At 35.0% G+C, this 24,158-nt stretch overlaps 1 protein-coding gene across 1 annotated transcript in view; it reads right to left on the bottom strand.

The window, feature by feature from the left end:
- The window catches only part of TMEM167A (transmembrane protein 167A), a 36,274-nt gene that overhangs the window by 5,589 nt on the left and 6,527 nt on the right, over window positions 1-24,158 (bottom strand). The window contains exons 2-3 of the mRNA XM_021007922.2: window positions 9,776-9,885; window positions 1,148-1,182 (exon numbers count right to left, since the gene is read on the bottom strand). Coding sequence (XP_020863581.1) covers window positions 1,148-1,182; window positions 9,776-9,885 — 145 coding nt within the window. The remainder of the gene's footprint in view (window positions 1-1,147; window positions 1,183-9,775; window positions 9,886-24,158) is intronic.

The raw sequence follows: 24,158 nt of genomic DNA, 5'->3' as shown, positions 1-24,158 counted from the left end.
TCCTTCAAATATATGTCAACTTTAAGTTTCTCTTTGAAGGCTCTTTTAATTTTAACATTTCCTAATAGGTTTTACTTTTTTTAATTTAAAATTTTCAACTTGTTCATTATTTGTCCTCATCTCAATTGTCTCTGAGTGTTCTATACCTTCCAAGTTGGGAACTAAAGCTAGATATAGTCAAAATTGTGGCATTTTAAGTGAGGAAAATGCCTTGTTGATTCTACAATCTACTTTAAAGCTATAGTTCAAAGCTTATATATGAATTCAGGTTGCAGTTAAGCTTTTTTTTTCTACCTAAGTCTAGGAAAAATAAAAGTAAAAAATTATGGTTAAGACTTTCAATTAATATGGTTAAGACTTTCAAAAAATTATGGTCAATGACTTTCAGGAAAGAAAAATTTAAATGAGGTTATATGTAAATACAACTGACATTTCTGATTTCTTACGGTTATAAAATATAGAAATTTTATTTTCTTTAGATGACTAAAAGACAAGTTAAGCAACAGTAAGTAGTATTAGTACTTAGCCTAAATGGTACAATCATACTCCCCCAAAAATGCATGAATTATAGCAACTGATCATCAGTTTCAATGAAATAATGTATTTTCTATATCTTGAGAAAACTCTATTAAACGCTATTTAAGAAGCTAAAAAAGAGCCTTTTCCACAGTCAATGAGAAATAGCCACTCTATGAAAACATGAGAGTTAGTTGATACACTATTGAATGTTTGCTACTTGTCCCCCATAACACTTCATCGTGAAGTGACAGAAAACCAGTATTCCCTAACCACATCATGAATATATGTAATTCAAAATAGTATGCAATATGAAATAAATTATAGAAAAATAATAAACTATAAATGCTTGAATCTTGCTCTCACTAATAACTTCATAGTATCATATAGCTGAGTTAGGAAAGATGAGGCCCACTGACTTCTTCAATGAAACGTTATACAGTAGTTTGCATAGCATAGTTTTAAATACCAATCAACAAAGAATTTTATGGATATTTGCAAACTTTTACAAAAAAGCACCAAACTGGGAAGCCTGCACTTTTAAAGCTGACTTTCATGTATGTATAATATAAAAAAGTTGATAAATAACTTCCAGCTGAAGGATTGGTGGGGAAACAAAAGAAACACTTACCGATTCTGGCACACTTCCAAAATATACCCAACAGTCTGTAGAGGATAAAAAGGGGAAAAAAAAAGTGGCAAGTGAATACTTGTAATGGTAAACTATTCCCACAAGTTAGTTTTTCCACATTGGTGTGATGAATTCATTAGAAGCTGGCCTTTCCCCTCTGGCTACTTTTGTTTGAATCTTAAATTTACTCATTCCCCATTTTCACATGAATCCAGAACACCATTTCATATAAATAATCTGTGTGCAAAAGGTCAACTTAAAGGTAAATTAATGTAGTTGAGTGGAGAAATTTTTACAAAGGTTACCACACACAAAGACAGAAGCAATTAGCTTTAAATGACTTATACTTTGAAACAGAAAATTTATATCCAAAATGAAATGAAAATCAATTGAGAAAACTACAACCAATTTCTTAAATTTTTAGATTATAAAAATGGTGAAGTAGACATTTTCATAATTCAATAATAAGAAATTAATTTTGTAGGATGTAGTGATATTTAATTCCTCTGCAAACATGAACTCTAATTCTAGTATCTGCATGCCAAAGACACTATCTTTTCCATTGTTGCTAATTGCCTTTTCATGACTAAATCCATTAATAGATTTTTATTTAGCACAATAGTTATTTACTAACACTTTCTTTTAATTTTTAGGTGACTAGAAATTTACAATTTACAATTGCATGTGAATTAAGTGATGGTATTTATTAAAATGCACACAGAATTTAGTTATTTGATCAGGACTTGTGATTTTACTTTTTGAAAATAACAGAAATAGTGGTAGCGAAACCAAAATAAACCCCCCCCAAACCCTTTACGTTTACATTGTGCTTTAAGCTTCACAGTGATTTTGATACATTATTTTAGAGTCCCGAAGAACTGCTTAAGGGACTGACAGGCTAAGTGAATTGCTCAGGATCTCATAGCTGATTTATGCATCAGAGGCAGGACTCCAACGCTAGGCCTTCCTACTCCAAAGCTGGTCCTTTTGTTCATAAGGCCATCTGCGCTTCCAGAAAACATAAGGCACTTTTGAAATATGAAAAATCAGGATGAGGATGGGTCCTCTCTAGTTTTACATACAAATAAACACTGGAACACATATTGGGATAAGCTGTTAAGTGTTTTACTTTGAAGCATGATTTGACTTTTCATTCTGTTAGGCACTTTAAAAGTATATTAATTATTCTTGTGTAAACAGATAGATGGTGAATGAATTACTTACTACCTCTGAATTGAACTGCCAAGACAGAAAGAGAATACTGGCTCAATAAAATCCTATGCAAGCCCCTCACCTTTTCCTGAAAACATAATAAATAACTTTATGAATGCAAAGCAAAACTGTTAATTTAGAGGAAATACCCTGGGCAAAAATATAAGTCCAAGCTGATACTGAATGTGTTAACATTTATTTTTATTCTTTGTTAAATATTTCCCAATTACATTTTAATCTGGCCAGGGCAGCAGGGCTGCATGTTGGATACCTCTGCTAAAGGTGATAGTAGTGGTTTGACTTGCTTAACACCTGGGCCTCTCGTTTCTCTCTCAGGGTACCTTGCAGTATAGCCACAGGGAGGGGTGTGACATGAACTCCTATTCAATAAGACACTGAAGATGGACCCATCAGATGTACATGAAAAGAAGAAAGAACAGAGTCATAACAACCTAGAGAGGATAGAATATCTAGAAGAGGATGATCAATAGTATCGAATGTGCAGAGAGGTCAAGAAGGATGAAGACTGAGAAAAGGTCATCAGACTTGGCAATTAAGAAACCACAGGTAAATTTGGAGAGAGCAGTTTCATTTGTGTGATAAGATCAAAATTCAGATTGCAAAGGGTTAAGAAATGACTGAGAGGAGAGGAAATGTAGGCAATGAGTATAGATAGATTTTTTTCTAAGAGTTGGGCTGAGATAGGATAGAGAAATAGGGCAAGTGGGAAGGGAACAAGCATTACTAAAAGCCTACTATATACCTGGCACTGTGCTAAGCCTTTTATAATAATCTCATTTGATCTTCACAATAATCCTGTGATGCAGGTATTATTATTACCCTCATTTTATAATTGAAGAAACTGAGGCAAAGAGAGGTTACATGACTTGCCCAGGGTCACATAACTGCCTCTATGGTCTCTTACAAGATGATAGCTTGAGGGTTTTTAGGGAATAAGGAGATGTAGGCTTGTTTGGAGCCAGCAAACAGGAAAAGAATGGATGTGAGAGAATGAAGAGATGACTAAGGGGGAAATCTGATGCATTAAATAGGAGGGGATGGGATCAAGGGTACATGTAGATGGGCAGGACTTGAAGAGAAGGGCCACCATTATTTTGTTCATTACAAATGAAATTTAATAGTGGTCATCAGCTATTGAAAGTTGTACTTTCAAAAACTGTGTTAAACCATAGCCTTTAGTTAACATGTTTCATTTCAACAAATATTAAGCACCCTAGTATCATCTCACTTTCCTTTCCTTCCAAAAATCCATAATTTCATTAGTGTGGACACCCCCCACCCCCAACCTTCCTTTCCCGCCTTAATAATTCACTTTGTGAATTGGGAGGAGGGGGTGAAGGTGAGGAGAATCTTTTAAGATCTAAAAAGAACCTTTAGTGGGTTATACTTTGTTGATTTTGTAACTCCCAAACAGTCTGTTGTTTATACTTCCTTTCCTAGACATATTTCTGCATCATCTCAAAAACAGGAATACTTTTGACAGCCGATGAAAAACAGTACCAGTCAGTTGGGCAACTATGGCTTTGTACTAATGTGTTTTACTGCTGATAATACTATCATATTTATGCTATGGAAAAAAGAAACAAAATGAAATATTAATATTCTTTTTTGCTAATTTTGTAGCTTTACATGATATTTGCAATAGAAAAAAAGAGGTGTTATTTTGAGCAGTGAGGTAACTAAAAGCATGAAGTCACCAGAACTCACTTTCTCCAATCTGTCTAGACATTTCCACTTGAGCATGGAATACTCTTTTTGCAGTTAAAGGACATTCAATACCATATGATTCTCAGAAAGCATGCAACTTTCAGATAAAACACAGACATGAAAACAAATTCATTCTCCTAACCGAAGAACACATATTCATATTATGTTGTGTATAGGACAAAATAAAATGGAACTTTAATGTATGTAAATAAGAATACAAACATGAAGATTTTTTAAAGAAATCAACTGTGTTGACAATAGACTCTTAAAAACAACATGCATAATGATTGTAACAAAGTAAATGTAAAAGAGTCACTAAAAGTATGTCCAACTCCAAGTAAATGAAAAGTCAATGAAAGTTAAAGAGAAGAGATAATGAAACGTATGTTTATGGTAGAGGAGCAGGGGTCTACTAGGGTGAAATATTGTCTACACTATCAGATACAGGCACTAAATTGGAGATTTTTGCTTAACTGTTCAATCTGGAGGGGCATATGAAATAACTGTGATTAAAGACAAAAGGTATCAATAAAATCTATTTAAATAACCAAATGTCATCTAAAAATACATGCTTTGTAGGAGAGTTCTATTATAGTTGAAAGAGCTGTGATTCAAGAAAACAAAGTGGCTTCATATAATGAATATTACATGCTGACATGAGTCATAATCATAATCAGTGATATATACATCCAGAGTAATTTCTGTGCTAAGAGTCTATTAATGTTTCAGAGCTCAATGAAACTAGCTTAGTGGACTTTGTAAAGAGAAGCATCTGGAGAATCTTGCCATCCACAGGACATCACTCTTTAACTTAGACCCTAACTCCACCACAATGGGAAAATACATTTCTCTGCCTGGCCTGATGCTTAGGATCAGTGATCACTGACCAAAGTTATTTTTTGTTGTTATTATTGCATGACATTGCAAATTCTCCTAGAAGAGATCTGTAAACATTGAAAGAAGGTTGGCCTGACCATTCATACAAAAAGAATAAGTAAATGGACAATGTGCCCTGCCCAGACAGCATGAAGATGAATGGAAAACCTAGAGAGCTTGTCTATCAATATGTGTATCTAGGAGAAATGGTATAAAGGGATAAGAAGTTTAGTCCAGAATTAAGTGGAGCAGGAAAGTGGACTGGACTGATTACCTTTGGGAAACTGCAAACTTCATTTAGTGGCCCTAAACTTCTCCTGGAAATGAAGGACTATCTTGTTTTTATAAAAAATAGTATCCTTTGTACATCACATATGTTTCTCATTGTATCCTTCACTCTACAAACTCCCCCATTCTACCAAAAGAGCCATAAGGAATGGTTCTCCTAGCAGTAAAAAAAGAGAAAGATAAGTTCAGTAAAAGCTAACCAGCCAACATGTTGATAAAATCTGACACTATAAGCACTGCTGCATACCCACAGTCCCCTCTCTGCGAAGAAGAGGAGGGAGGTATTGTCTCATTTCTCTTCTTTGGAACCAGACCTTGGTCACTATAATTTCATTGCATTCAATTTCAATTCCTGTTATTTTTGTTCTCTCCACTTAAATTTTTGTGAGTCATTGTGTATACAGCTTTCCTACCTCTACTTGATCTGTAATCATAATATAGTAATAGCTAAAATTTACAGACCACTTAGTATGTACCAGGCACTGTGCTTCATGTTTTACAACTATTATCTCATTTGATCGTCACAACAACTCTTGGATGTAGGTGTTATTATCTTCATTTTGCAGATGAAGAAATTGAGGCAAATAGAGGTTAGGTGACTTGCCCAGGGCCACACAGGTAGTGTCAGAGGCCAGGCTTCAACATGGCTCTTCCTGACGCTAGGCCTAGCGCTTTGTGCACAATGGCACCATCTAGGCACCATATCCATCATTTTTTCCCCCATCATTTCTTATAGCACAGTAATAATCCATTATGGTCATGTAATACCATTGATTAATGTCCTAATTGACACATATTTACTTTGTTTTCATCTCTTTGAAACTACCAAAAATGCTGCTATACATGTTTTAATGTGTATCAGGGCCTTTCTTCTCGTTTCTGACTTCTGTTTCCTAGCCACTTCCAAATCACACCTGCTGTACTCTGATCACGCTCTGTAACCTGGACTGTGTGTCTGGGGCTAAAGGTTCTGAGGTGAATTTCGGCCTTAATTTGCCCAGAGGCAGGCCACCACACCCCTTCCCAGATATTTCTTCTTCTGAGTTTGTTCCTATTCTTTGACCACTTATTGAATGATTATATATTTTTATCCCATATTTCTCTGTTCTCATATTTCTTGGATACTGGAATCTTCAAACAAATATTTGATATGAAATGTTTTCCCCAGCTGATAACTTCCTCTCTCTTATCCTCTTTCCATTAATTCTAAATGTCATTTGCACTTTGGCCAACCTCCTCATTCCCTTTCCACCAGAACTTAGATTCTGTCCCAGGGTCCCTGGGCTCTTATAGGTGAGCTTGATTTTGCTTTGTCCATCCAGGAACTAAGCCATTGCTGTCTTCCTGTATTAGATTTTAAGTTTCTGGACTGTCCTACTTGCTCACAATATTTGCATCCCAGTTATTAGGACATTGTCTAGCATATAATTGCTTAATACATGCTTTTTCATTCACTGGGGCCTACCAGTGGAATTACTACATCAAATGGTACAGAGATTTTAGTCACTCTCCTTATATAATTCTAAATTGTTGGACCAATTCACAGCTCTACCAAGAGTGCATTAATGTACTTGTCTTCATAGCCCATTCAATACTGACTATTCTCATTTTGCAGAATGTGAGGGAAAATTTCAATTTTTTAAAAATATGCATTTCTTTTATTTATGACTTGGGGGCCTTCTTTCATATAGCTGTTAAATAGTTTGCAACTCTTCTCTTGAGAACTGTTTTTTCCTATCCCTTTGATCACTTATTTGATGGGAAAATGTTTGTGGTCTTATATACAAGGTCACCCACAAGTCTTAGTATTCTTAGTATTAGTACAGTTTTAGGCTTTAATAGCTTAAATCCTTAATAGTTTAAAGCCGTATTGACTTTTGGAATATTTTATATTAATGTTGGTTGTCTATATATCTTGGGTTATTAGACCCTTAAAAGTTATTTGAGAAAATTTTTTCCCTAAGTCAAAGCCTTCCTTCTGTATTCTAATTCCACTGATTTTGCTCATGCAAAAGCCTTTCAATTTCTTGTAATCAAAAAGATTGATTTTATCTTTTGTAATTACCTCTAGCCTTTGTTTTGTTAAGAATTCACCCCACTGTTGGTTGTGGTGGTACATGCCTATCATTCTTGCTACTGAGAAGGTTGAGGCTAGAAGTTCACTTGAGCTCAGAAGTTTTGACTTGCAGTGGACTAAGCTGACTGGATACGTGCACTAAACTGAGCATTAATATGGTGAGCCCCCAGGAGTAGAAGGGCCAGCAGGCTGCCCATAGAAGGTTAAAGTGGCCCAAGTAGGAAAGACAGCAGGTCAAAGCTCTCAAGCTGATTAGTGGTGAGACTGGACATGTGAGTGGACACTGTAGTTCCAGGTTGGGAAAAATAAGAAGACCTAGACCAGCATGGAAGTGTTCTGCCCATGTCTCCAGGATCATGTATTTATCATTAATCAATGCGGCTCCATCAGCACTTAGTAGTTGAGATGCACCATACATCTTTGGCCCAGAAATAGCCTTCAGGGCATCATAAAAGCTCTTTGGATTGTTAATATCTACATAAAACTGAATTTCATCTGCCTTCTTACTGAGTCAAGAATCCTGCATCTCTTTAAGCTTCTCTTATACTATTTCACTTGTACTAGGCACAAACTATGTATAAGTGCCACATATAAATTGGAGTTTGCAGATAGATGATATCAGAATAATCGAAGAAAACTTCAAGAAGGAAGAGAGGCTATACTGTCATCTCCTCAGGATACTAAAATCCTTAAGGTCACTTTCTGTATAGTCAACTGAAATTCTTCAATCCAATAGTAGTAATATAGTTTGTTAGTTAGATATTGTGAGAAAAATTTTAGTGTTTAAAAATGACAGGACTCAAAGAGCTTTCTGCACATTACAAACACACTGATCCCTGAATAACATTCAGATATTAGCAACATACCCAGTCTTATTTTTGTCCAAGAGGTGTGTTTGATTCTTCCTTCTCTCACATATCAGTCACCAAATCCTATCCATTACAATTCTTCAATCTAATCTCTCTTGATTCTGTGTCCTCCTTTCTGTTCCTATGGCCACTGCTATATTAGGTCCTCCTCACTATCTCCATGGACTACTCTTAGCCTCCTAATTGGCTCTTTACATCAAACTCTTGCTTCAACCCAAACTTTACACTGTTGTTTAATACTCCTTATACTCAGTTCCGTCCATGGTACTCCTCTGCTCAAGTCTTAAATGGCTTCTAATTCTCTATCAAAATTCCTTATTAGCTTATTAACTTATTAGCTTAGAACTCAAGGCTTTTCACCACCTGGCATTTTTCCAGCCCAATTCTGCACTGCTCCCTTCCTTGTGGACTACATACCATAGCTGTACTAATCACACATCATCCTTAGCACAATCCAGGGCTTTCCTACCTTTGTGCTTTTTATCATATCTGCAGTGTCTTTTCATTGCTCCTTTTTTGATATCCTGTTCCAAGGCCCAGTTCAAAAACCATTTCTTTCAACAAGCCTTCCTTATATTCCGCAGTTAATCTTTCCTTTACTGAATTATAATATTTACAGGGGAGGAACCTCAGAGACCAATCAGTCAAAGTCATTCATTTTTCAGATATAGAAGTTGTAAACAGAATAGGCATGATTTGAACTCAAGTGCTCTAATTAATTTTTTCCGACCTCAGAGAGTACTTTAAGATTCTCCAATTGTTACTTATTAATGTAGTTATTGTATTTAATAGTGTAGGTGCTGTACAGCATTGAAGTTTATATTATTTCATATATCCTAGCCAAATTATCTTAGCATCTTCTCCAGGGTCTAATACGGTGCTTTGCACATAGCAGGTTATTTTTCAAAATAGCTGAAAAATGAAAAAAGAAATTGGACCTGGTAATGAATGCAATAAACTGTTTTCAGCATGTTGCTTTACTTTTTTCATATAGGACATGAAAATATAAATTAACAAAGATACAGGATGTCCAATAGTTGATTTTCATTACTGTTTTAAGCAATACAAATAAAATTCTTAGAAGATAATTTTAGATACAGGCTTGGAGAAACTATAGTACCAAGAATGAAAAGTGGTAAGATTTATTATTTTTATTTATAGACACTATAAATACACTCAGTAACGTACAACCTGTGAAATATGCTTCCCAAATGGAAATGATTTAAACCTTATTCATGTTTTTGATGATTCCATAAGAGCTAATGCCAAAGAATATCTTTTGAAGTCATAAATTAAATCAGTAATCCAAGAGGAAAGATTTTAATAGGCTTCTTATAATACACACTTTTAGTATAACACTTCAAGGTCACCTGTCAAATCCATGTTTTAATTTCACAAAGTACTCATAAATGTAAAACTCCACTTTATTTTAAAAGTAGAAGAAACTGTAAAGAATTATTAAACCAATTTACACAGAGTAAGCAAATTTCATAGCATATATATGAAATTTTAATTTACTAACTGCCAGATGATGTGCATGAAAGAATTAATTAGAACAGTCAGATGTTAGCAACATACCCAGTCTTATTTTTGTCCAAGAGGCTAGGAGCCAAGGATCGGATATATGCACAGGTACATATAAGCAGCAAGATTACTGTCAGTAGGCTCTGAAAATTGAAAATGGCAGACTAAAAAACAAAAAAGAAGAAAAGGAAAAATTAATTTCAATTTCATAATAATATTTTGATACCTTTTACAAATTTAATTTCTTCTTCTCATACTCTGCATATCAAAAAACAGAAGAATGCTGATCTTGGAATCAGGAAGACCTGGGTTCCAATCCTGCCTCAAAACACTTACTGGCTGTGTAACCTTGGGCAAGTCACTTGACCTCTGTGACACTCAGTTTCCTTGTCTGTAAAATGAGGGGGCTGGACTTGACGGCCTTCCAACTCTCTATGATCCTATGAAATAATGAATGACAACTAGCATACTTAAAGAAACCATCCATTTCTCCAAAAGACCAACTGAGAGGAAGCTGGCTTGACTACCAAATTTTACAATGAGTTATAGAACACAGAGATTTTAGTATATTAATGGTAATGTTTTAAGGCCATGAGGCTTTATTTGGAGGTGGTTAAATTTGTGTGTAGGGGAGATATTTTCCTTCTGATTTTCAAGGGAGAAAAGATATCTAATGAACATTTTAGAAATTAATGTGATAAATAAACAGATTATGTCTTATATATCCTAATATAATGGAATATTAAGTTTCATGGAAATACAATATCTGTAGCTAATCTTTATTTTCTCATAGTGTAATATTCGCTTTTAAGTAGTAAATGCAAAAAGTCAGATATTCACTTTGGAAATGATGTTTCTTCCTACTGATTCTTTAGAAAAGACATTAGGACAAAGGAGGCATTTGTACATGCAACCTAATATATACAGAGTGATAAGAGGGCTGGTCTCAGAAGAAATTTCTTAGGTATTCTATAAGTATGTTAATGTTCAGTATGATTTTTAAGGAATTTACTAGTATTGATTAAAACTCTCCTGAACTACATTTTCCTGGGATTATAACAGAACATATGATAATAGATTTAAGAGATGGAAGGTCGAGTCCAAACTTTTCATTTTATGGATAAGGAAACAGGTTCAGAGAGCTAAAGTGACTTGTCCAGGGTGATTCAGCTGTCTTTATATTGGAGGTGTGTTAATACATACTTCATTGTTTAAGAAACTTAAACCCTTCAGTATTTAGGACTAAAAGGTTTTAGGTGTTAAGACATTTTGTGAGAGACAGCTTGCTTTAATGAACAGCTAAGAATTGTATCCAAGAGGGCCAGGAGACGGGAAGATTTGCCATCACCAGGACTGCCTTATCCTTTGTCCTCTCAGTGGGCAGTCACAGGACGCACTGGGGACTTGGGGACAGAAGGATTGGGGGAAGTAGGAAGAACAGCCACAACGAAGGGTGCTCTCCTATCCTGCCTTTTCCCTGGGGCTTAGACGGGATGAGAGTCAACAAGAGCTCTTTCTGATAGAGGACCATCAGGTTTTACCATCTGCCCTGTCACTGCCTCCAAAGATCTTCCAGGTCTTGTTATCTGGCCTGCCTCTGTAACCTTCCCTGCAACTTTCCCTCCATCTAATTACCTATGTAACTTTAAGGACCACTGGGCCTTGCCATCTATTCTACTCCAGCAGCACCATTAAGACCTTTCCATCTGCCCTCCAGCTGACCTTTCTTTTTTGTTGTTTTCCTGAATTACTAGGCAGGGATTACGTAGATCTTGCATTTATATGTCCAGTGTTTAGCAGAGTGCCACTCACAAAGTAAACCCTTGAGAAATGCTTTTTTATTCATTAACCTTGCACATAAATTTCAGGTAAAATGGCACTTCTTTTTTTTTATTTTTTGGCTTTTAGGCAATTGGGGTTAAGTGACTTGCCCAGGGTCAACACAGCTAGTAAGTGTCAAGTGTTTGGTCTGAGGCTGGATTTGAACTCAGGTCCTCCTGACTTCAGGGCCGGTGCTCTATCCACTGCGCCACCTAGCTGCCCCTTAAAATGGCACTTCTAAAAAACAGCATTTCTAACAGCATTCCATTTTCTAGCAGACCCTTTATTGTAAAGGGAAATTTTCAGTACAGCTTGTTACAATTAATTTTTTTTTTTATTTTATGAATCTGAGGAAATTATTGAGTTAAAAAAACATCTTTGACAAAGATATATTCCCCAAATAATTAATGCTAATTATAATGGACTAACTTTCCAAATGCTATCCCATTTTGGACAACAGGAATGTTTAAATTATATGAATTGTTAGGGAATAGGGATAGGGATGTCAATGGTTCAGGGAGCTTTTGGTGCAGAACCTCCTCTATCATGTAGGTTGGCACTCTCTCTGAAATTTATAGTCTTGGTTGTCTAGAGCTCTGGAAGGTTAAGTGATTTGCCCAGGGATCACATAGCCAACATGTGTCAGAGGTGTGCTTTAAGCTCAAGTCTTTCTGGCTTTGAGGAGAGCTAATTATTAAGACATGTTGTCTCCTTATGGACTGTTAGACAGTATAATGTTTTGGCATTTGATATAAATAATAGCTAAGGCAGCCAGGTAGTGCAGTAGATACAGTGCCAGGCCTGAAGTCAGGAAGACTCATTTTTCTGAATTCAAATCTGGCCTCAGATACATACTAGTTGTATAACCCTGGACAAGTCACTCCATCCTGTTTGCCTCAGTTTCCTCATTTGTAAAATAAGCTAGAGAAGGAAATGGCAAACTACTCCAGTATCTCTGCCAAGAAAATGCCAAATGGGATCATAAAAATTAGACATCACTCAAAACTGCTGAACAACAATAAACAACGTTATCATCAACAAATAAGAATGTTTTGCTTGTTGAGCACATTTTGACATCTTTTTCAACATTCAACCACTGCCCCTGCAAAAGCAGAAAGTAGCTATATCAATCCATAAACATTTATTAAGTGCTTACTAGTTGCCAGGCACTGCGTTAAGTACTGGGGATATAAAAAGAGGCAAAAGACAGTCCCTGACCTGAAGGAGCTTACAATCTAATGGGGAAGACAACAAATATACACAAAACCAGCTATATATACACATGGTAAGCAGGAAATAAAAGAGGGAAGGCACTGGAATTAAGAGGGGTTGGACAAGGCTTTCTGTGGGATTCCTGTTTAAGACAGGACTTAAAGGAAGCCAGGGAGATCAGTAGTTGGAGTGGAGGAGAGAGCGCATTCCAAGCATGGGAGACAGCCAGAGAAATGCCCAGAGCTGAGAGATGGAGTATCTTGTCTGTAGAGAAGTCAGAAGGCCGAGTATGTGTTGAGGAATAAGGTTTAAGAAGAATGGAAAGGCAGGACAAGACTAGGTTACAAAGGGCTCTGATTATGAAGGCATGTCTGTTTTCATTCTACTCTGAAAGCTTATAATATCTACCAGTTAATTATATCTTGCCCTGTGTTGTCTTAAGTTATTTTCATTATTTTTATTTGTTCATTTTTATTCCCTGCTAGACCACTAAGTTAATATATATTATGATTTTAAAAAGGAGATAGTTAATACAGAAACAAATCAGTACGTCAGTTGTTGAGAGTGCATTTGGGGGGTGAAGATTGGACCTATACTTTAGGAAAACTGCTTTAGTGGACGAATGGAGGATGGATTGGAGTGGGGAATGACTTGAGACTGGCATACCCACCAGCAGGCCATTGCAGTAATCAAGGTGTGAGGTGATGACGGCCTGCAGTAGAGTGGTGACAGTGTCAGGTGAGAAAAGAGGTATATTTGAGAGATGCTACAAAGGTGAAATTGATAGGTCTTGGCAACAGATTGGATATGAGGGGTGAGAGATAAGTGAGGAAACCAGAATGACTCTTAAATTGTGAGCCTGAGGGATTAGGAGGATGGGGTTATTTTTTACAGTAACAGGGAAAATAGGAGGGGGGTAGGGTCTAGGGGAAAGATAATGACTTCTGTTTGAGACATATTAAGATGTCTAATGAATATCCAGGTTGAGATGTTTGAAAGGCAGCTGGAGATGTGAATTCTAACTTAGAATATTAGTGTTTTTGATCATCACTGTTGATTTAACCTTTTTTAGGGAAATTTTAGACCTATTTCCTTGAAATTGATGTCCATAGAAGAGCTGTATTTTAAACTTTAAAACTTGAACATAACTGATAATCCAACTTTAGTACTAATAGGTTTAGTCAATGTTCTCTTACTCTTAAGTTCTAATTAGTTTTTTTAAAAACGATATTAAACTTAACATAAAAAAATCACAGAGAAAGTGAATTGATAAAATATGTAACCTATACAGAATGTTAATTGTAAGGGGAAAAAACTCTATACAGAACAGTGTTAAGGACAAATCTTTTTTAACTAGGGCCTTGCACTCTCAACAACTGACGTACTGATTTGTTTCTGTATTAACTATCTCCTTTTTAAAATCATAATATATATTAACTTAGTGGTCTAGCAGGGAATAAAAATGAACAAATAAAAATAATGAAAATAACTTAAGACAACACAGGGCAAGATATAATTAACTGGTAGATATTATAAGCTTTCAGAGTAGAATGAAAACAGACATGTTTAGTAACTACGTTTTCTCAACACAGCACAGCCAACTCATTTTTTTCAGAGTTTATGTATTAATCTCCACAGGTACCTTTTTTTTTTTTGGTTAGGCAATGGGGTTAAGTGACTTGCCCAGGGTCACACAGCTAGTAAGTGTTATGTGTCTGAGGCCACATTTGAACTCAGGTCCTCCTGAATCCAGGCCTGGTGCTCTATCCACTGTGCCACCTAGCTGCCCCTCCACAGTTACTTTTACAATTGCAACATGAAGAACTGCTGGGGGGGTGGGACTCACAAAAACAATCCCAAACCAAAAACTGAGTCAAACTACATAATCATAGATAGCATTATAGATTTAGGGTTCACAGGGTAGATTTGGAGCTAGAAGTTTTTCTAGAATAACTCAACCTCTAATTGAGCTCAAACCTCTAATTTTACAGATGTGAATACTGAGGCTAAGAGTTAAATATCAGAGGTAGAATTTGAACTCAGGCCTTCCTGATTCCAAGTTGTCACTTTGTTATCAATATAAAAATTTCTTAAATGATTGATAGATTATAAATCCATAACTTTGGAGGAGAGAGTTCGAGAAGAAGGATAATAAATTCGGTTTGGACATGGTAAGTTTAAAATGCTTCTGGGGTATCGTTTAACATAGCCAACTTGAAAGGATGATATGAGACTAGCACACAGGAGAGATTATCCTCCTTCGAAACAGAATTAAGTTGAAGAAGGTTGTTTTTTAACTTAATGCTTTTAGAGCACCCCATGTAGTTTTATTACATTTTAATCAGTGATCATTTTCTGTAATGCTTTGAACCAAGATTAGAATTATACACGTACTCCTGCTTGCTTCAAAACAGAACTTCAATGCTAAAAAAGAAAAAAAATTCCAGTTCAATAAAAGTATATCCTAAACATCTGAAAACGTGCAGGTTCCTAGAGAACATAGCTTGAGCTAATGTTTTATGTATAATTTTGGTAGACAAAGGTGAGGAAGCCAAAATACAAGTCTAGGCCAACTTTTGGCACTCTTTATTCTCCTCTGGACTTAAAAAAATATCTTAGGCCTACGGTATTCTGATTAAAGAAAAGCCTGGAGTTCCTAATTCATGGATGATTTATGCTTTTCTGATTGGAAATCTGATTGGAAAGATATGGTAGAGCTAAAAGTCTGTGAATATTGGGAGACCTAGCTAACAACAAATTTCAAAGTCCTTTATCAGCAAGACATCCAATTTTAAGTGGGAAATAACTAGTTATCCCTTCCACATTGCAACTTTCCCATCATGATTTCGATATAGTGTGGGGCAGCACTAAGAAATGAAATGGGAATTTTGGGGGAGTTTTGCGAAGCTGAAGATGCCATGTGAAGGCCAGTAACCAACACAGAACCTATGACCAAAAATAATTAAACCAAATTCTACAACTGAGGTACTGTAAACATCCCATAAAAGAAAAATTTAAAAAAAATTTAAACTTCTCTAGTATGGCAGGCTAAAAAATTTTGCACGGATTTTCCAGACTGTAGGTATGCTGCGCCCTAACTCCCCCCACCACGATGTGGAAGGGGTAACTGTTTAGGCCCTGGACCATATAATATGTGTCTTAAATACTAAGCCTAAGACATCACATGGTTAGTAAACTCTAATTAAAAAAATAAAAGTAAATAAATGCTATTATTGTTGTTGTTATTAATATTAAATATTCATGGATAGTTTCCTAGTTTTCAAGTTTTTAAAAATGTTAACTTCAAATATAAGACAACTGTTGCTGAGGAATAAGTAAGTTCTTCATAAAATATAACACAGACGTGTGGATTTAAAATATGTGTATATGCATGCTTGTTAAAACACATACTGAAAAATCCTGTTATAAATTACTTAATAATTATATTCAAAATCTTATTCACTTTCACACATAGCTCAACACTAAGACAGAATATGCAATTAGCTCTGCTTAGGCTACGCTTCTCCTAACTCTTCTGGTCTCAATATGCATCACGAAATTTCCAACAACGCAATTTGTTCATTTTAACATTTTTCTCCTTTCACATCTTCAGGGCATTGCCATAAAGCACTCTGCTTTTCTGCAGGCCCTCAGGTGTCAATTAACATGGATACCAGATTGAATAAGTAATCCAAATTAAAGTCAGACCCTTGGTCATATCACTATTTAACATATTATGTATCATAATTTTGGGGAGAAGTAGGTTTACTTTTTCCCTTCACAATAAATTTATTTTTAGATTTCATATTTATCAGAAGCATGAGTGGTATCTGACTTAACAATGTCTGCCTTCCTAACTTCTAGGATCCAAAATAGTGAATGCATAGGTGTTGTGAGTTCTCTAAATGACTTTAAATTTATGTACATTTTGACCCCAAAGTGCCAAGTAATATAAGTTGTCTATGTAGATCAAAGGAGTTTTTTTAAACAACAGCTCCCCTTTTTTGAAAGGACAAGCCGTTGTATCCCCAGATAGATACTAAAACACGGACTGTCATCATTCTGATCCTGTTGGGTTCTTCTTGTTATGTGGACATACTGGATATACTCACTTTGCTAGTGTGCCGGAATTGGAGTCAGAATGACATGAGTTCAAAATCCTTCAGATACTTATTAGCTATACAACCTTGGGCAAGTCAGTGATTTTTTTGAGTGTTTCCTCATCGGTAAAATGGAAGAAAAAACAGTATCTACTTCATAGCTAAGTTGGGAGGGTCAAATGGGAATGACTAATGTAAAGTATGAAATGCACTTTGCAATCTTTAAAGGACTACATACAGATAAAAGCTATTACTATTAGCATTAATGTGTTCCACATATGGAAATATTAAGTATGAATGAAAAAACCCAGAAATCTTTACTACACTGACTTTATTATCCTTCCCTTGGATAGTTCTTATTGTTTAAACCACTAATGACTGATATTTATTCAACACTGGATACCTATAGGAGAAGCTCCTTATTTGAAGACTAAAAAGAGAACACAAAATGTGGAAAATTTTTTAATGCTAGTTTGCTTGTTACAATGGAATGTATATATAAGCATAGGTAGAAATAGATATATCTATAAATCTATGTCTAATCCATAAAGATGTGGCCTGACAATTTATTATCATGTGAAGATGATCCTGTGTGCTTTGAAAGCTTTACTAGTGGAATGCAAGGTCTACCAGTTTGGAGAGGTTTCAAGCAGTCTTGGAAATAAATCAAGCTTGTTTTCTGAAGACCAGTCTAAATAAACATGGCTATTGGGGGATGAATTACTTGCCCATAGTAACCCACTAAATTACAAATTAGCTACCAGTCCCATGTGGTCTATTTTCAATTATGCAATAGTGGAGGAGCCTAAAAAGGGACAGAAGGTCCCTTTCAATTCTTAAAACTGTTCATAATCATTAATTTAGTTATTTGCATTTAACAGTAGCAAAGTGGGGTAGGGGGGATAGGCTGACAGAAACAATGGAATTGGGAGTTTAAATCTCTCCTTGGTCTCATTGATTGAGGGCAGAACATTTATCCTCTCTAGGCCAGAATTTCTTGAATAAAATGAACGGTTTGTACTGGATGGCCTCTAAGATCCCTTACCCTTCTAAGTATATGATTTAATGATTCTATGAAATTGCAAAAGAGATAGGTAGTAAAAGAGCAATTATAGAGAACTTTAATGTTCCTTTGTTAGAGCTAGATAATTTGGATAGAAAAAAGGAAAAAGAACAGCAAAAAAAGATGAAAAAGTATATTTGAAAGACTTATGGTCATTTCTGAATGGGAATATTAAGGAACATGTATAATTTTTGAATCACAAAGTTTCTTATAAAATTATGGCAAAAAATCATACATAAATGCAGAAAGATAGAAATATCATATATACCCTACATAGCCTATCATATAATGAAAACAGCAATTAATACAAAAACCTAAGCAGACGTATTTTAGAAGGGAGTACTAGTAAACCTTTAAAAAACAAGCAATGCCTCTGCTACAAATAATAAGTTTTCTTAATTGAAAAGAAGGCATTTGACTAAACTTTTAAAGGCAAATATGGTTCTAATGCCCAAACCAGGGAGGAATAAGGTAGAGAAAGATAACTACAGACCAATTTTAATAACACAGTAATTCAAAGTAAATCTCAGCAGAGAATCTACAAGCAATATATTAAAAAAAAATTATCTGTTGTTTACAAAACACGGATATAAAAATGACTTACTGGTAGAAATCAATTAGCATAATAAATCAAATAAACAATCAAAACCATATGATTATGTCAAATAATGAAGATGCCTGACAAAATTTCTTCTAACATGTTAAAAACACAGTAACAAAAAGGACCTCCTTCGATATAATCAAAATTATCCACCTAAAACCAAACACTAGCACTATTTTCAAAGAAGACTAAGTTTTCCCCATATAAGTACATGGGTTAAGATCTTTCCATAGTAGAGTACTAGAACATTAGTGTTGCTCGCAAAAGCAATAAAACAAGAAAGAAAATACAACTCAGATCCAATGGACAAGAAGGGCTTTGTTTTAGGATGAGACTGGATGCTTGTAATTTCATTCCCAACAACAAAATTCTCTCTACCAATACAGATCTTCTGTGGCTTTTATGATCTTAGAGAGTCTTTCAGTATTCTGAGAGGTAAAATGATTTGTTTGGGCTCATACAGGCAGACATTCAGAGGGGCAACTTGAATCCAGATCTTTCTCTCTCTGGGGACAGCTTTCGATCCATTATTGCATGCTGCTTTTTGAAGATCTGCTATACATAAAATATAAACATTCCCCCAAATAAATAAGAATTATCTGTTTGCAGACAACTTGATAGTATAGTGCCTGATATACCTTATGTACTTTGTAACTGCTTACCGGTTGACTGATTTACTTAAAAAATCCCAGAGATCCAACAAACAAATTGAGGTAGTTAATAGCTTCAGCAAAACATAGTTTTACCGAAATAAAAAATAAAAAAATAAAAAATGAAAAAAAAATACAGAAATTCTTCAAAATCTTTGACTGATTGGTATTTGACTATATAAATGGGAGGGATGCTTTAGCCTCTGTTTAGTTTCCAGATGATCAACAATACATACAATAGGTGTTCAGTAAATATTGTTTATTGAATTTCTGACTGAGAGTTTCCTAGATTCACTACACTGTCTCTGCTTCAGGGAAATAATGCTGGCTGCCTTCATGTAACAAAGAAAACTTAAGTTCCTAAAGGTCTATTATAAATAAAAAACTAGTAGATAACATATGCTAATTCTTCTTGTTTAAAAAACTGAAGCTACAATTCTATTTACATAAATGATTAGGTTACAATTTTATAAAACAAAACATTAACTTTAAAATATCAGATAAGCCAATTGTGTTTGTGTGAAAATGCATGTGTACATGCTTGCACATACATACATGTATATCCTTTCATCTAAAACATCACTTCCTTTAACATGGAATAAAAGACATTTTTTTTTCATTTGTAAAAGAAGGAAATGAAGACAAATGAAAAAAAGGAATGAAAACAAGAATGACATTGCAAAAATGAGTCAATGTTCATGACCTAATTACTATGAAAATCACTAAGTATTTAAGAAATGGATCAACACTTTATCATACACAAAACTAGGTCAGCATTTCCAAAGTAGCCTCTATTTACAAATTCATCAAGTGTTATTACTATCTGATGTTAAAAAACAATTTGGAGAAAAAGCAAATTATACAAAGCACTATATACAAAAGAAATTTAGCACTCATTTGCCCAAGCTAAGTGGCCACAATTATTGAAAAATATGTGTTCACAAGATCTAAGAGTGACATTTTCTTTGGGACACTTGCTAGGATACTAGGATTTTGCTATTTCTCCCCAAATCAAAATATTATTTTTCTAATTGCATTTATCTTACTTTTCAATTAGCATTAAGAAATTAAGTTTAAACTGATTATGCTTGAACTTCCCAATAGACATACAAAAGAATCACAGTTGGAAGCGTCCTCAGAGGCCATCTAAGGTTAAAGAAGACCTGCAAGAAAATCCCCTCTACAACACTCTGGACAAGTGGTAACCCAGTCTTTTCTTCAACACTTCCAGTGAGGGAGAACTCACCAGCTCCTGAAGTAGTCCACTCCATTACTGAATAGCTCTAATTGTTAGACTCGCCCCCTCCCAGCCCATATCAAGCTTAAATTTGCCGTTGTAACTCCCCTCAATTGATCTTAGTTCTTCCCTCTTGGGCCAAGAAGGATACATATAATTTCTTTTTGACGTGCCAACTGTCACGATCCTGCCTACGCTCCACCCTTTCACCCATAAGGTGGTGAAAATGTTCCGTGGGCTGAACATTCCCAGTTCCTTCAACTAATTCTCCAGTTACATTATCTCCAGATCCTTTACCATCTTGCCTTGCTCCTGACACTCAGTCTAGTTTACAAATATTTCCTAGCACGTGGTACCCAGAACTAAATTCAATTTAGGATTTCATCTGACCAAGGCAGAAAACACCTCATGTCCTTAGTCCTAGACACCATGTTGATTATTTTCCAGCTTAAGCCTGAAGTACCTTTCTTGGGTTCCATAGCACACTGCTGACTCATGTTGAGTTTAAATTAACTAAAACTTGCAGATATTTTTTTTTCCCTTCAGAAGAGCTGCTGTCTAGTTATGCCTCAAACCTCATATAAATCCAAATGTAAGAGTTTATAGTTTGCCTTCTTACTGTAAATCTCATCTCATTAGATGGGTCCCTGTGTTCTACCTGTTAAGAGCTTTAATTGGCATTACATAGGTATGTAACCTCAGCTAAGTCACCATACCTCTATAATTCTCAATATCCTCATTTATAAAATGAGGGGGTTCCATCAAACAAATGCTAAGGTTTCTTCCAGTTCTGAAACTTTGTGATCCTATAAACAGAAATGGGGAGGGTCTTGATACTTAAACTTTTTTCTAAGATGTTTGTCATTTGCTTTCTGCAAATGAAAATGATGATAAGTGTTCAGTCAAATCAGCAGAGTAGGAAGAAGGGAAAGAAATTTCTAAAGATTTGGCAGTCAAGCTCTAGGCACATTCTCGGTTTTTGTTTTCTCAACTTAGGCAATTATTGATTTGTCACATATAGCAGCATGAAAAGACTCCTGTCAGTTCTAATATCCAATTATCTTAAATAATTATGTATTTATGTAACTTTATATAATTTACATTGGTATGGCTCAAAGCTAAAGTAAATAACTTTTTGGGGACAGGGATCAAATCTTGTAATTTTTCTACTTTCATCACAAAATAAGTGAGTTTGAAAGAACAAAAAATTCATCTGGGTAAATTTAATATTTTTGTATCAATGAACAAGTCATATGAAGGTAAGGATATAAGAAACCACACGCTTATTTATAAATGAGTTGCATTTCAAAACCTGGTTCACAAGTTAGATATTTGTAAGTAAAACCCATTTCCCTTCCATAAACAATGTTTCTTATCTTCATTTACTGTATAGTGTTCACTTAATAAAAATGTGCTGTTGAATAAACAAGAGTTAGTGCCTCACACGGGTCCACAAAAGCCTATTTAATCCAAATGTCCTATGGAAAAACTCAGAACACTAGGAAGACATTTCCCTTCTCACTGGACCATGATCAGCACTTTTCACTTGATAAGAAATTCCCCTTCATCTCTCTTTTTTTAAAACTGTTAACAGCCACTTGTTATTAGATCATAGATTTACAGCTAGGCAGCACAGTGGATAAAGTGCTGAGCCTGGACTCAGATCCAAATTCAAATCTGTATTTGAATTTAGGTAATCCTGGGCAAGTCATTCAACCCGTCTGCCTCAGTTTCTCCAACTGTAAAATGGGGATCATAATAGCACCTACCTCCCAGGGTTGTGAAGATCAAACGAGATATCTGTGAAGTCCTTAACACTAGTGCTTAGAACACAGAAGGTGCTTAATAAATGCTTGTTTCTTTCCTTCCTCTGACGACTTTCAACTTATTCTCTCTCTCCTTCTGTGTGTGTACGTACGTATCTTGTTTGCACACAGTTGATGGCATAGTCTCCTCTATTAGACTAAGCAGTCTTTAAGGACAGGGATTATTTTTGCCTTTCTTGTATCTCCAGAGCTTAACATAATGCCTGGAAAATAGTAGGTGCTTAATAAATGCATGGTGACTTGACCTTTATCCACTTTATCTTGTCTACCTTTCTTATTCTCTCATTTTCAACCATTACTACTTACGGGTTCCTTTCCTTCCTAACAACAAAACATGCCCATGACTAAGACTATTGTTCTGTATCTCTTCTTCCTCTCACAGCCCAGCTTTTAGAAAGAAATATGTACACTACTACCTGCCTTGATTATCAAAGGAATATACCTTCCCCTTGGGACTGAGGGAGAAGAAGCCTAACTAATACCCTACATTTAGGATATATACATATATGGATATTCACAAGATGGGTAGAAAGTTAGAAGAGATAACCTCTAAGGTTCCTTCTATTATGATTTTAGGTATTCATAAGCCAGGCAGCAACTTTATAAATAATCTTCATAAGAATAGTCCTTAGATGTAGATAAATCATATACTACCAACAAGGTGCCCAAACCAGAGGTATAATATACATTTACAAGTTTAGACCTGTTAAAAATAAACACAAAAGTCTATTAAATAACATGGAAGTATTTGATAATTTCAAGTTTACAGGTTACATGGATCTCAAGAGCAAAAGTACAAAGTATCAAATGATTATTATAAAATCAGCTGACATTTTAAATCACCGCCCAAAATATTTTCTGGAATAATGCCACAATGGCATTTCTTTCTAACCTTCCATGCACATTCCAATTCTATTTTTTAAAAAAAACCACTTCATTCATTTCAAAATGCCATCTTCTGATACAATTTAAAACCAGAAGTAACATTCCTCATTTCTGATACATGGAAAAAACATTAATTTCATGTGTTTCTTTTGACGAAATTTGTATGTGCTACTAAAAACTATAAAAATTAAGCATTATGCCATTTTCTTCTCTATCATTCTTTAGAAAATAGTGCATTATAAAAATGAGCTTTTGATGATTTAAAAGCTCTACTTGCAGGCATTCTCTATGAAAAAAACCTCAAATCTAAAATAGGAAATACTATGTGTTTTTTTAAATAAAAAAACTATGGCTATTTATATGGTAAAAGATGTGTACTAATTATAGTAATACCTTTTAACTTTTTCACAATTATCTGCATATCTTTAATTTTTGATCATATAATGATTACATAAACAAAATAGGATAAAATTCAACACAATTAGTGGGGGGAAAGTGTAAGATTAGGAAAAAAGTGAAAAATAGCATAGGAATATAAGAGGAATATTCCTGATAGGAGGGCAAAAATGTTTTCGAATACACAGAACGATTTATATGCAAAAATGATTAAAGGTCAGTACTATTTTAAAATGATCTTTGACACAAAATTATAAACCATTTTTATTGCCCTGATAAAGCATAGTGTATGGAGAGTCCTAATAAATATAATCCAGAATAAGAGAAGTACATTCACATTCTTGGACTGGGAATTAGGATACCTGGGCTAGAATCCTGGCTCTGACACTTAACCTCTTCCTTTAAAATAGTGACAATGATCCATCTATATACACTCACAGGGTTGTCCTGAGGGGCCAAGGAGATAACGTATATATGGTAACATTGTAAACCTTAAATATCTATATAAATGTCAGCTAATATACTTAAAGTGTTATAATTAAGACTTTTCACTTATTTACTCATGTCTTTCCCCAATAAAGCTGAATTAGTCAAGTTTTATGGTACTAGAACCTACATTTATGACTGATGTAGTTTTCTGTTTCGT

This window comes from Phascolarctos cinereus, unplaced genomic scaffold, assembly GCF_003287225.1.
Source record: "Phascolarctos cinereus isolate Bilbo 61053 unplaced genomic scaffold, phaCin_HiC Scaffold_4;HRSCAF=312, whole genome shotgun sequence".
NCBI classification, from domain to species: domain Eukaryota; kingdom Metazoa; phylum Chordata; class Mammalia; order Diprotodontia; family Phascolarctidae; genus Phascolarctos; species Phascolarctos cinereus.
This window is presented reverse-complemented; position numbering and strand designations above follow the sequence as displayed.